This window comes from Plasmodium brasilianum, chromosome 2, assembly GCF_023973825.1.
Source record: "Plasmodium brasilianum strain Bolivian I chromosome 2, whole genome shotgun sequence".
Taxonomy (NCBI): domain Eukaryota; phylum Apicomplexa; class Aconoidasida; order Haemosporida; family Plasmodiidae; genus Plasmodium; species Plasmodium brasilianum.
Window position 1 is genome coordinate 1,176,671 of NC_090115.1, and position 15,278 is coordinate 1,191,948.

The 15,278-nt window shown below is 18.3% G+C and overlaps 3 protein-coding genes across 3 annotated transcripts; 2 read left to right on the top strand and 1 right to left on the bottom strand.

Annotated features, from left to right (window-relative positions):
- Window positions 1-2,778: 2,778 nt before the first annotated feature.
- Window positions 2,779-3,676, bottom strand: MKS88_000815 (uncharacterized protein; the record flags this gene model as incomplete). Its single annotated transcript, XM_067219451.1, has 3 exons — window positions 2,779-3,311; window positions 3,395-3,473; window positions 3,608-3,676. 3 exons carry the CDS (start codon window positions 3,674-3,676, stop codon window positions 2,779-2,781), a joined length of 681 nt encoding a protein of 226 aa, XP_067075596.1.
- A 5,644-nt stretch (window positions 3,677-9,320) lies between these two features.
- On the top strand, window positions 9,321-10,264 carry MKS88_000816 (uncharacterized protein; the record flags this gene model as incomplete). Its single annotated transcript, XM_067219452.1, has 2 exons — window positions 9,321-9,407; window positions 9,545-10,264. 2 exons carry the CDS (start codon window positions 9,321-9,323, stop codon window positions 10,262-10,264), a joined length of 807 nt encoding a protein of 268 aa, XP_067075597.1.
- Window positions 10,265-12,817: 2,553 nt separating this feature from the next.
- MKS88_000817 (uncharacterized protein) lies at window positions 12,818-13,794 on the top strand (the record flags this gene model as incomplete). The annotated part of the gene is made up of 2 exons (XM_067219453.1): window positions 12,818-12,907; window positions 13,036-13,794. The coding sequence occupies 2 exons, from the start codon at window positions 12,818-12,820 to the stop codon at window positions 13,792-13,794; spliced, it is 849 nt and encodes a 282-aa protein (XP_067075598.1).
- Between the last annotated feature and the right edge of the window lie 1,484 nt (window positions 13,795-15,278).

Below are 15,278 nucleotides of genomic sequence, written 5' to 3' on the forward strand. Positions count from 1 at the left end.
ATACGGATAAATTTTTTTCTTTTACCAAAAAATGCTTAAAAAAATATTTAAAATATATAAGTATGAAAAATTCTACTTACATATTAAATATTATAATTTATTTATTATTACAATATATTCGTTTCTATTAATATTATGCATGAACTATGTTCATGTTATAAAATTAATAATGAATAGTTTTATTTACATAATGAGGATATTCGCACATTACGTAATAAACAAATTAGGGTATGATAGAAAAATATTATTATTATAAAATAGAAAAGTATTAAATAGTATATTTTTAAGTTACTGAAAATATGAATAATAATCATTAGTGAATGATAGCTAGAAATTCCATTAATTTTGTGTAAAATACATTTATATAATAATAGGCGAAAATATAGTTATTACTGTAATATTACAAAATTAAAATCTTATATATTTTTTGAATAATAGAATATAAAAATAAAATAAAAATAAAATTATTTAATAAAATATTATACATTAATTTTTATTTTATTTCTCTTAATTTATTGAAGTTTTTAAGTAATATAATTCATATATGATAAATTATTCAAAGAAAATTTAATGTATTAATTATCCAATTCTGTGTTCACAAATATTTGTCTATATATAAAGAAGGGTTATCTGCTATAATCATGATAAAAGATGTAACAAAACGTTTTTCGTTAGTCTAGTATATTTAATAAATATTTCATTTTTATTTAATTTACAGAGTACCTACAAAAATTTAAAGCATGTTATAATGAGCATTTAATTAATAGAAAATATATTATTAATTATTATTTTTATGTATAAAGTAAAAGGAAAACTTTTATAAAGTTTATATGTTCTATTTATTTTTATTTTGAACTTTATATATTAGTGTATTATGATCTTTATTACTTTAATAATAATTTTATATATAATTTTTGTGTTATGCTTATACAAGCAAATGTGTGGTAAACTTAAATTTTTTTTTCTTTTCGATTTATTTGTTTTTAATGTATGATTAGCTGTAATATTTATAATAAAATGGAAAAAAAAATTTTTGCATATAATATTACATTTTGAATACCAATTATATTATTATAACATTAAATACTTTGAATTATTAAATTAAAATAAATATTTTTTTATTTTTATTATAAATAATGAAGAACAGTTTATAAAATTTGAAACACTTTTAAACGTGTTCAATTGTATAATCAAAAGAAAAAAAAGAAATTAAATTAATAGCATTCAAGTATTATTACAATAAAGATACAATTTAAACTTAAACAAAATTTATGCACTTTATATTGTATTATTTAATTTTTTTTTTTTTAAATACATTTTCTCTTTTATTGTATTGAATCAATTCATCTAAGCAGGCAAAAATGCATGTATTAGTGTATTAGATGAATTATGGATTATATGTATAGATATCTATCAGATGTATATAAAATATTATAATATTGTGATTATGTGTTATATGAAAAGATATTATAGAGGCCGAAAAAATTATTATGAATGATATAATTATTCCTATAACTTAGTGCTCTTAAAGACTTATCGAATTTGAAATTATATGTATAATCACATGATAATATTAGATACAATAATATTTTAATAATATAAGAAAAAAGACGAAAGGGATAAATTTTTATTATGTATTTAAAGCCATATATAATTTATTTTTATTAAAAAAGTGTTTATATTAATTGTTTTTTGAATGAGCAGTAAAGTCATATCAATATTGAGGTATTCAAAAAATAATTAAAATATCATATTTAAAGATAAGACTACAGAGATCACTTATTCATTGTTACAATATTTGGTGTTCTAAATAGGGATATATTCATAAGAACATTGAAATCAAATATTCTTAAATAAAATATAATTATAAATGGGAGAATTAATAAGTAATATTTTATATTTAAATTTTTGATGAATATATAGAAAAAAAAAAAAAAAAATGGTATATAATTTAAAAATACCTTAATTACTTAAAATTGTGAGGACATATATGATAAAATAAATATATTATTATAATATTATTATAAAGGAACTCTATTTAGCGAAGTAACAATATGGGTTAATTCTAAACAATATAAAATTATATATTAATAAAACATGTAAATTGTAGTTTATGCGAATATATACATAACAAAAGAGAATATTTGATGAGGTATGTTTATACGCTGCAAAAAAAGCTTAATTCAGAAGAAAAATAACAATAATGAATACTACATTTTACCGTATAACTAAAACTAGTTAACTACTAATTACCATTTTATTTTTTAAATTTACTACTAAGTATTCATTAATTATAGAAACGTGTTCTTGGAAATTAAAAGGAATAAGAACCACATATATATTCACTGAAAAATATGATTTAAAGTTATTTGATTAATTATATTTTTAATATTTCTATACTTCTAATATTAATATTTTTTATGCAAATATTCATAGTTATAAACATATATGCATATAAATAACTTTGGAAAAAATATTTTTAGATAATATATGAAACTTCAATAATTTAAACCAACAATTAAAATATGAATAATTTCCTCGTATTAAGGGATATATATAATTATGATAAGTGTTTTTTGCAAGATTAAATATGAAAAAATAATGAATTAATATATTATGTAATTGTATTAGGGAGTATAATTTTTTATTATTAAACATATAAAATTTTATATACCCTTAAAGTACTGTAATATATTTTAAATATTATGAGACTAATTTTTCACATTGAGTTGTTTTTTCATATTTATTACTATCTTTAGATTTATATAATAAATAATTTTATATATTCTGATTTAAAAGGTATCTACTTATAATTTGATGTAACCTTTTAAAAGCGCATGTTGCTTGACCTGGACAATCCGTTTTTCCATAGCAGCATAAAAGTATAAAAGTAATACATAACATAGATAGATAAAAAAGAACTAATAATATCTTTTTGATCAATTTCTTGTTTGACATAACTAAAGAATATACTTGCCGTTTTTTTCTTAAATATAAAAGATCCTTATCTATATCTTGATGCTTTAATGAATGACGTTTATTACATGAATTGTTTTGAAATAAATCTGATTCATTTTTTGAGTCTACCTTCTTTAAAAATGTATGTGAGTTTTTGTGTTTTTGAACAATATTACAATGTTTTAAGTTATGTTTTTTTTTTAAATTTCGTTTAATATTGGATGAATCATGTTGTTTTTGAAATTTTGTGTATTGCATCAAATCATTAAATTCTTGTTCAGAAATATCACGTTGCATTAAATTAGTAAATATTTTTTTAAATTCTTCATCATGTTCTAATGAATTTGGTCTTTCTATAAAGGAATCATCGCTTTTGTATAGTGAATCATTTATACTTTTTTTTTTTTTCGCTCTTCTTTTACTTTTGTTTCACTACTTAGTAATCTTGTAAATTGTACGTTGAATGTATTATTTCGGTTGTATCCTTTGTTCCATGATTTACGATAAATAGATAACTAAAAATAAAGATGAATATCCATTCGTTGAAAAGAGTATATTTATATATTATTTCAATAAAAATTTTATTTAATATAAAAAAATAAAATAGCAAATAAGAAAAAAGACAATTTATATGCAATTATTATGGTACCTCATCGAAATATTTATAAGTCCATATTAAAATGGAAGAAATAATAGCTTTAGTAAAAAAGGCAAGCATATTTCTATTTTGTAATATAATGAATTTTTTAAATGTTCACAAAACTTTTGCAATAATTAAGGTATTAGATATATACAATATTTTTTTTAATATTCAGTAAATGTTTGATTTATAATTTATTTTATTTGTTTTTTATTATATCAATATAAATAACATTATATATTTTTTTAAATAAGTATAATTGTAGTATATACTGAAAAACAAATAATTAATAAAAGATTTATTTAAAATAGTCATTAAGTAATATTATTGAAATAAAATTAATAACGTAGAATTTATTTAATTTTAAGAATATAAAATTGCATAAAAATTATAATTTAACGACATATAAATTTTTTCTAAAAATAACAATTATATGTACTATATATAGATAAAATATTTCATTAAGGATATAACAGAGAATAAAATTCTAGAAGTAAAATTTGTATTAGTATTTATGCAAAAAATAGATTTAGAACAATTTTGTTTAAATCTGTTGTTAGACGATGAATAATAGATGTTTCTCTAGAGATTATATGATAATTATTCTGTGATATTTTTTAAAAATATTTTTGATAAATATATTAATGAACAAGGAAGACTATCATATATAAACTTAACAAGATTGCTATATATTACTTATGTTTATATATATATAATATTAATTTAAAGCACAACTAAATACTAACTAATAAAAACTAGGTTTACAAAATATAATTATATAAGACATATGTAGTCTTACTATATATAGTTAGAAATATTTGAAATTTTTACTTTTTATAAAAATTTAACAATATGCCACATTTTATTTTTAAAAAGTATGAATATCCAAATATAATGTTGACAACTCTAATAATATAGTGCTAAAAAGTATATTAAATTCATAAGATATTTTCTCTTATTTTATTTTGTTTTTGAGTATTAGAATAATACAATTAGGATGCGATATATTAAAAACAAAAACAAATAAATAAAACAAAATCCTTCTATAATATACATTTTTTTTTACGATATTTTGCTCGTATTATTTTTGTATATTATTTATTTTTTTTTTCTGGCTTATGTAATATTAGTTCAGTACCTATATATTAAGTTTTTTTTTCTATTTAATAAGTTTATTTGATATTTATTAAATAATTTTGTATTTTATAATTCAATACGAAGATCCTCAGAAAGAAAAATTTCATGAAATCAACACAATTATTCTTTAAATTTATGTGAACAAAATTTTCATAGAATTAATTATATTTGATAAAATTAATGTGCGAAGAAAAAAAAAACAGAGAGTTTTATATTGTGTTTTTATGAAATATTTTATTTGTTTACAAATTCATGTATATGTGTGCAATTCTTTGTTTTTATTGTTTATGTACTTTTTAATTTTTATTTTTTTTTAATATATTATGAAAATCACAGCTTGATGCTGAATATTAAACAATATATTTATTTAAACGTTATACAAAATTAATAACATTTCATATGATTTATTGAAGTTTTTTCTATAATATGATGCAAATATTATATATTTATTTATTTATTAAAAATATAACATATAATATTAAAATAGATATGTACAATAAGTAAATTTTTAATATAATATAAACTAATAAGAATATTACAACAATAAAAAGTAATGCAAAGCAAAAAATCCAAATATATATAATTAAGTGTAATTGTATTAAAGAAAATATAATTGTTTAAATAACGAATTATATATATTTTTTTTTTATTTAATATATATATTTTCTCAAAATAAGAAATGTGGAATATATTTTTAAAATAAGGAATTTACATATTTATATTTGTAGTTCAAATTATTCCAAAATAAAATTCATAATTACTTATATATTATAATAGGGAATACGTCTTTATAAAATAAAATATATTCAAAATAAAATAAAAAAATTTGTTTTGTTGACAAACATATTATTATTTAATATACATACTTTTAGTTATACAGATAAATATAGAGTTTCATCATGGCATAAAATTAATTAGTTTTATGCTTGATTGTAGTTAACATGAGATAAATTATATTTATGTATATTATAATAATGTAAAAAAGGTGATTTTATTGTTATAATTAATTAATATCGTTTAATCTTATTGGATTACATAATTTCGTCCTATATATAATATGTTTAATATCAAATTCTACATCACTAACACAGATATTTTAAAAAATATGATTTCTTATTTAGTGACATAACTGTATATGTAGTTAACATACTATAAAAATTATTATATTTTTATTAATGCTACATTAATTTATAACATATTTTTAATATAACAAATTATTAGGTAATACAAAAAATTTTTATTTTTCATCTTACATAGAAATAGTATACACATATTTATTTATTTATTTATTTAATTGTCCTTATATATATTATACGGATGAGTTTTCCATAATAAATATTATATATCCTATCTATGTTAATCTTGAGTAATAACGTTAATATTATTAATTAATATTTACTTTTTTTAATGTCTTATGTCTTCCCCTTTAGTGGCATACAAAATTTCCACAAAAGAATAATTATTTAAATTCAGGGTGTTTTTGTTACCTAACTAAAATAGATAACACGAATCTTTATATGTGAACTTTTCATAGTTCATTTAAAAACATATTCAGGCGTATCCTAATATTTTTGCAATATTATTATTATAAAAATTTATTCTGTAATTTTTGTTTTTCTGTATTTTTTAAAAATACATTTCAGTTAACATATATGGTTATTATTTTATATTTTCATTGATTATTATAATTGAAGAGTTATAATTTAAAATTATTTGAAGAACTATGTTCTATGCAGTATATCTTTCCACATATATATATCTGATAATTTTGTTTATCAAGATGTTTCAAAATTTTTATAATTATTACTGCTGAAAACAACATCATTTTTCAATTGAAGTAAAATGGTACAAAAGATTGGCATTCTTAAAAATACAGCACCAATATAGAAGTAATTCATTGCCATAGTTAATTAAAGGGATTATAGAAGAGAGTTATCATTTATAGTTGGAATAACTTAAAGATTGGGAAAAAGAAAAAATATGAAAAATAACATAATATATGTTTATGTAATAATAGCAAATTTTTAGATAAATTAATTCTACTCATCATGTGTCTGTTCTTTTTCTTTTGTATATTAATGCTCGAGTGAAGGTTTTTATAGGAAACGGTTTTCATTGATATTAACGAGCTTTATTCTCTTATGTGACAAATTTTAAGAAGAGACCACTTTAGAACTTAATTTTATAATTCTTACGAGTACAGTATTTACATTATAAATCTTGCGATTTAGTAAAAATATTATTACTATTTTGTATAATGCCCCTATTTATAAATTATTATATAATACGTTGACATTTTTAGCATGTATGTAAAGACTATACGTATTGATTGATGTATGTATATTTTTTAGAAGCATTAAACAAACAATTTATATTAAAAATATGAAACAGATGCAACTTGTAAGCAATTTCTCTTAAAGAACTACAAAATACAGACATACATATATACACTGTTGCTATGATCTTTTGAGAGGTATGGTATATTCTAATAAAATTGAATTTTTAAATGAACATTTTATTTTATAATGGTATTTTTCTATATATCTAGTATAAATATGATAATAATAATTTGAAATTTAATATTATTTAATATTTAACTGGTTTTGTGTGTATGTATTAAAAATTAAAAATATCATAGTACTTAATATATATAATGTTTATTAAGATATACATATATATAATAATACAATTCACTTGTATATATACTTAACAAGAAGTAAATTTAATGTTTTACAAAGAAATTAAGTCATTAGAATATGATTCCTTTATTAAAAGAAGGAAAAAACATAAACAATTTAGGTAAGGGCAGTTATATTGATAAAAAGTAAATAGAACACAAAAATATTTATAAATGAAAAGTGCTTCTAAAATTGCAATTATTCATTTATACATAAATTGTTGGAATAATTTTATTTTATAGTTCACTTGTTCTTTATAGTTATTTTATAATTTATATTTTTTTTTTTTTGTCAATATTAAAAATATATTATTGTTTATTTTATATAGTAATATTAAATGTCGTAAAAAACTAATACCAAATTCTGAGAAATTGTAGGAGAATATAAACAAGATTCTTAATAAATATTTAAGAACTATAATGTGTATACTTTAGAATAATAAATATGTAATAATGTTAATTTTGTTAATTTCTAAATATATTTAAAAAATTTAACTATTTTTTCTCTTGTTTAATTTTTTATTATGCTCTTAGAAGTTAATGCTTTTTAAGAACAATATTATAATTTTATATTTTAAATTATTTTAATAATTTTCTTTGTACATAGTGTTTTTAGAGTTATCGTTTTCTTAGAAATATAACATAAGAGAAAAATGTTTACGTGATGTAATTTTTCCCTTAATTGTTTTAACTGAAATAATATTTCGATATTTTTGTTGATTCATTATGCTGAATCTATAAAGTAGTTTACAACTCCATGTATAGATAAAATAATAAATAATACATTTGCTCTGATATTAGATTGAAAGAAAAAATACTATATCGTATATTTAACTAAACTGTTTTTTTCTTTATTTGATATATAGATATCTTATCCTATATATTATATGTAAATTTTTTTCATTTGTTATTATTTTAAATTAATGAAACTTTGTGCATTATTTCTATGCGTATTTTTCCTTTAATCTCTTTTTTTTATTTATTTTTTTATTTTTTATTCTATTAATATTTTTACTAATTATATATAATTAATTTAAGAAAAATTAAATTATAAAATGCAGGAACATAAATATTTGTCATATATTAATAATTGTCTAGTTTGAACTTCAATAAAAATTATAATTTTCAAAAATTAAAGTACAAAAATAAAAAATCATACTATATGTGTCATTAAATTATATATATTTTTTTACATTAGGTAGAATCATATTAATCCTACCTTCTAGGTACATTATAGTGAATAACGCTTAAAATTACATTAATAGGGAACAAAACATGTATTAAGATAAATATATCACACAATGTTGTGCTAAATATCCTTTTTCACTTATTAATACTATCATTATCATGTTGTAATAATTAATATTGTTTAATAATAGTTTCTTCTAGAACTTTATTTTAATAAAATTAAAATAATAAATAGGATAACACTGTAAAATTAATTTTTATTATCTAAACGTAGAGAACTAAGTATTGTCTACATTCTATACACTATACGTTTCATATTATATATAAACTCACTATTCGGAAATATTAAAATAATGTATATAATTTTTATTTTTCATTCTTAATAAGATTATTAAAAAAATAATTTAATTAGTGTAATATATTAAAATCTATATTTTTAATATTTGTTTACAAGTTCAAATTATTTTATTTTAATAAAACTATTTATTTCTAGAAATTATTAAGATAAAGTTATATAATGCATTATTAATATTTCTTTTCTTTGTCATTGGTATAAAATATTTTATAGCTATATAATTTTTATTATGTTTCTATTAAAAAAAAACAGTTGTACAAAAATATTTTATAGGTAAATATAGCATCCTTTATTATAATATATATATTATATTATCACTAATTTTGTCGTTACAATATATATTAGAATAATAAAATTTTTATATGATGTATCAAAAAAATAAGCCACTATCTATCATTAAATTTTATATGTTTATCCTTTTTAATTGGATATATCATTTTTGCAATGATATGGTATAACAATATTATTTGCGAGTATCTTACTTATTCTTATTTTCACCATTTTATTTGTATTAATATATATCTCATTTTCTTGCGTCATACTATTCATTATGTTAAAAATATAATATTTACCATTTATATTTTTTTAGAATAAGTTTAACGAATCTTTGGATGAAATCTGTAAATTTGATAAAAAATTATATATAGGAAATAATAGATTATTGGCAAAATATAAACAGAATAAGGATTTAAACATTTCAGGATTAAAAGAAAAAATACCATATAACACAGATCATGAAAAAAATGATATATCCAATAACGAAATGGGTGATAAAGGAAAAAACAAAGAGTCAAATAGAAATTTATTAAATAAGGCTCAATACTATACAGAAGTCGTGGATTATAATAATGGAATGTTTGATGGAAAACATTTCCATTTTGAAAAAAAATGGATAAGAAAAAAAGATTATGACACTTTTCTTGAAAAAAACAGGAAAATTAAAAATATAGCTTTAAGAAAAATAAAATTTAGAAGCTACGGATTTGGAATTGCTATATTCTTTTTTTTCTTCTTAATGGGAATAGGGTTACCCATATTACGTGCGTATGAATCAGTTGAAGGGGCACCTTTTACACCATTTAAAACATGTTGGGAATTTATATATGAAGGATTACATCTAGAAACAATTATACCAAAAATAAAAACAGAACTACTACCAACAAAGGAAATAATACCAGGAGCAGAATATTTTTTTTTAGGAACATTCGTTGTATTTATCATTTTATTAGCTGCCTTAATTATAGTAGCTATTCCGAAAATCTTGCGAAATTATGAAAAATATAAAAAAATTAAGTATATTTCTGAGTGAAATAAATAATAATAAGCAAATATTTTTATGTAAAAATGCCATTAATATAATGTAATAGCTTGTTATATTTAATTTTATATTCTTAATATTTATAACTACTATTACCATACTTTCATAAAAATATGTCTAAATACCTAAGATTTTTAATGCACAATAGTTACAAATTAAGCTCTTAATTTTTTGGTGAATTAAAATATTTTAATATACTCAAATATTCATTTTAATGTATTAATTAATTTTTAATAAATGTGTTTTATATAATATAAATATTTGTGTATTTATATGTATTTTTATGAAAAACATGTTTGTTCTTTAAAATGAATATGTAATGTTGCATTGAATATGAATTTTTTGAATCTTGTGATAATTTATATTTAAATAATGGAGCGCTTCACTCTATCTTATATCTGTTGTAGACTAAAATTATTCCTTGTTCAAGTTGTTAAGTAAATGTTCCATTTTTTTTAAATTAAAAGCAAATGTTATTTGTTTGGTATTTTATGAACAACATATGGTATATTTAACCGTATTAATATGTGTGAACATATATATATTTTTAATTAATGAGAAAACCTAATATTTAATGTTTATTTTATATTATATGTATTATGTAAAATATTTTATAGAAAATATTTAATTTTAAAAACTCTTTAACATAATTTTAGTTTTTTATACACTATATAAATGTGAAATTATATATATATAATGAAAAAATATCCATGTTAAATATCGATTATTTATACTTTTTTACTAACTTTGTGATTCTAAACTATAATAATTAATTGAAGTATCAGAAATATTTATCATTTATTATTGCGCTTAATTATAGTGTTAATTCAATTATGTTAAAATTAATTAAATATACATTAAATAGTAAATTAATAAAGAAATTTGTTTTTTTTTATTTAATCTTTTATCTCTTTCAAAGATTAAATTATCTAATTAAATTTGATAGCACAATCATATTAATATGTACAGATCCTTTTTTTCTTTTTCTGATAATAGTGAATTTCTAATCATGTATTATACAACTGTAAAATTCTAAATTATCAATAAAATTAATTAATATAAATATATGCTTTCTACAAACTTTTTTCCTTATGTAAGTATTTATTTACACAATTGTGCTATATTCTTATTTTTCCAAAAATGTATTTAGCAATGTCTTAGTCCTATTTTAAATATATATATATAAATACATATAACTTGTATTAACTATTAGTAATTCATTCATATTTATGACGATAATTTTTTAAATAAAATAAAGTAAAAAAATAGGAACTCTTTATAAAAATTGTTCATATATACCGTTTTATAAGTTTTTACGTTTCATGGATTAAGTTTCACGATGTATCCAAGAAACAGTCAACATATATTGGTGTAATTCTATTTTTTGTATATATTTTATGAAAGTGTTATTGACATTGAATATTAAAGTTGGGGTCTAATTTATATGTTGATATGCTGTTTTACTTTTTTATTATTACATTCGTGTAAATTTTGATTTTATTCTATTTTAATAAATCATTAAATATTTATTATAATATAAAAGTATAATAAGAAAAAGAAAAGACTATTTATTCTTGATAAAATTAAAAAAATATATTAATGAACCAATAATATACTACTAATAATATATTTGATGCAAAATTTACTACTCTATTTATTTTAGTAATCAGAACTCCTCCTAAATGTATATGTTTAATAAACTAAAAAACAAAATTAAGTCAAAAATCTAAAAACATATTGTTTAAATGTAATGATAAGAATTTAGCTTATTTAGTAATAATAATTTTCAAAAACTATTATACAAAAATTACAATATATTTACATTTAACATAATATTGCTTTATAGATTTTGCGGTACAATATAATTTATATTTTTTAAGAATATTATAGCCTGTTAAAAAATGAAAGTATTATAATTAAAAAAAATATAAAATGCTGTACAGTATACTGATATCTTTATATATCATTACCATTATTCGGTTATTATAATAATTAACATTATTTATTTATAATATTAAACTTTTGGAAAAATATATATTTATAAAATTAAAATTATTAATGTATATATAGTGTTAAAATTAATTATAATCAAAATATATTGATAATTATATTATCTATATTCTATACATACTATATTCTGTATATTCCATATACTACATAAACTGAATATTCCAAAATATTAAGCAATCTTATATTTTTTTATTTTTAAATATTAATACAGCATTATTTAATTCACTAATATATTAAATAATTATATTATGTATGTCATTTTACTATGAATGAATTCAGAATATTTTATTTCAATGAAAATTTATTTTTTAGAACAAAAATTAATATTAAAATTACATAATATATTTAAATGTTATATATCTTTGTATAAGTTGTGGAAAACATTATAGGTATATATAATCTATTAACACTGTACGAATGAAAACCTAAATAAAGATATTTTAAATAAATATATCATTATTTATCCTCAGAAGTCTATTATTCAATTATTTATATTTTCTATACTTAATATGTTACAATAATATATATATATATATGATGGAAAAAAATATTAAATTTCCCTTATTTATTAATTTTTCTGCTTTTATTCTTTTAATTTGGATATTTAATTTCAGCAATGACACTGTATGATATAAACATATATGCATATTTATATTATTCTTATTTTTCTTGTTTCGTTTTTATTAATGCTGTTTTTCATCTTTAGATTATTTATTCTTTTAAATGACAAACATTACCTGTTTTTTTTAAAGCATAACAAATCAATAGGTGAAAATCCGAATATATATGTAAAATTAGGTTTAAGAACATACAGATTACTTGCAAATTGTAACCAGCATAAGGATTCAAGTATTACAGGACTAAAAGAATGTATATCATATAATGCAGGGAACGAAAATAAAAATATGTATAGTGATGAAAAATGTATCAATACAAAAAACGAATATTTAAATAAAAGTTCATCAAAGAACACGATATATCGCAAACAAACTAAGAAAAATAAATCTAATATATTTGAAACAAAAAAATATTCTTATCTTGAAAAAAAAATATTCAAGGAAATAGATTATTTCAATTTTCTTAAAATGAACAGAACAATTAATAATAAAGTCTACGAAAAAGCAGTACTTAAAAAATGCAGATTACGAATTTTTATACCTGTAATATTGTTAATGTTGTTATCAATATTTCTCTTATTAGACATTCTTTGCGATAGCGGACTTCTAGGAGGCATGCTTTGGTTACTGCATCATTTTTCACGTGGGTGGTCTATAACTTTAAATAAAATATTGAAAGAAACCCCCTTAAAATCGTTATTAGAGTATACGTATGAAATAAAGAAAAAAGCTGGAGGAGAAGTATTATCTAGAACTTCTTATTCTGGACCTTTTCTGATGAACCTCTTATACTTTGTACCCTTCATTTTATTATGTATAACATGTATATTAACAATTGTTTATTACCATAAAAAAGTTAAGAAATATGAAAAAATTAAGTTTAGAAAAAAGTAAAACGAATAATAAGGTATATGTTTTTTATGTAACGAATTATTTGTTATAAGGAAATACTTATATTATATATAGCTATTCACTTAAACATTTATACAATTGTTTTAACTTTATAAATATAACTGCATATAAATAGATTTTTTGATAGAAAAAAGTTGAAAACTATATTCTTATTTTTTCCTTGAATTTATATGTATTTATATTATTCAAATTAAACTTTAATTTATTATTTCAATTTATTTAAATATTATGATGTATTATATATATTTGGATAACTAAATAAGTATTTATGAAAAATACATATCTATGAGTTATATAAAAAATGTAATTGTACTATTTATAAAAATTTATTAAAATTGTGTGTTAATTTATATTTGAACTATAAGAAATGGCATTGCATGTTTTTCATTAAATTCCAGTATAATTTTATTATTTGTTAAAACAATTAAAAAAATGCATCATTATTATTGAATTAAAAATTTATGTGGCTTGTTTTATATTTAATGGAACGAAGTAAATATATTCGGTTTGAAAGATAAAAATAATTGTATATATATATATATAATCCTAATGTTTATTATATATAATAAGTTTTTATAAGAAATCTTTTATAGAATATATTTATTCTGATAACTTATTAAGAGTCATTTACATTTATTTTTTTTTGCGTGATATAAAAGGTAGAATATATTCATATAATAAAATATTATTTTCATGAATGTGTTCTATTTGTAGTTGCTCAATAACGAAAGAATTATAAATACTTCACAATAGAATTAATAATTAACACAAATTAACTTATTATTATTAAGCACATTTTTAATTAAATATGGGTAAGTATAATTAAATATATATTTAATAAAAATCTGCAATCGCTTAAAATATATGTACGTATATTTTATATTCATTATTATTGGATACGATTAATGAAATAAAGGTAGTTATTCATTAATAGACGATGTGTTGAATTTGTTTATCTTTTTATTTTATTTTTTTTCGTAATGATAGTCCTATAAATATGTTTTATGTGCCTACAAAAATTCTCATATTAAGGGTAAAGAAGATAAGTATATATTCCCAACAACCATACAAATAATATTCATGTATTATCTAGAGATTTTTTCCTTTCTCTATCTTTGTAAATGTATTATGTAAAATGTTAATATAATTTTAAAAGTATATAAAAATATATATACTATGTATTATAGATTAGTAATTTTTTTAAATTAGTATCTATAATATTTAAATCAAAATAAAGCTGAAAATAAGAATTATATTTTTATGCATAACCCATAAATACGTAACATGATATGTGTGTGTTACTTAAATTTTAATGTGTTGTATTTAAAAATACTTCATATTATTTTTACAATATTTCGTTAAATAAGTATAATGTATGAGGTATTTTATGAAAAAATTTGAGTTAATTTAGTAAATATATATCATTTTATTAAATAAGGTTTTTCATAGATTCTAATGGAATTTAC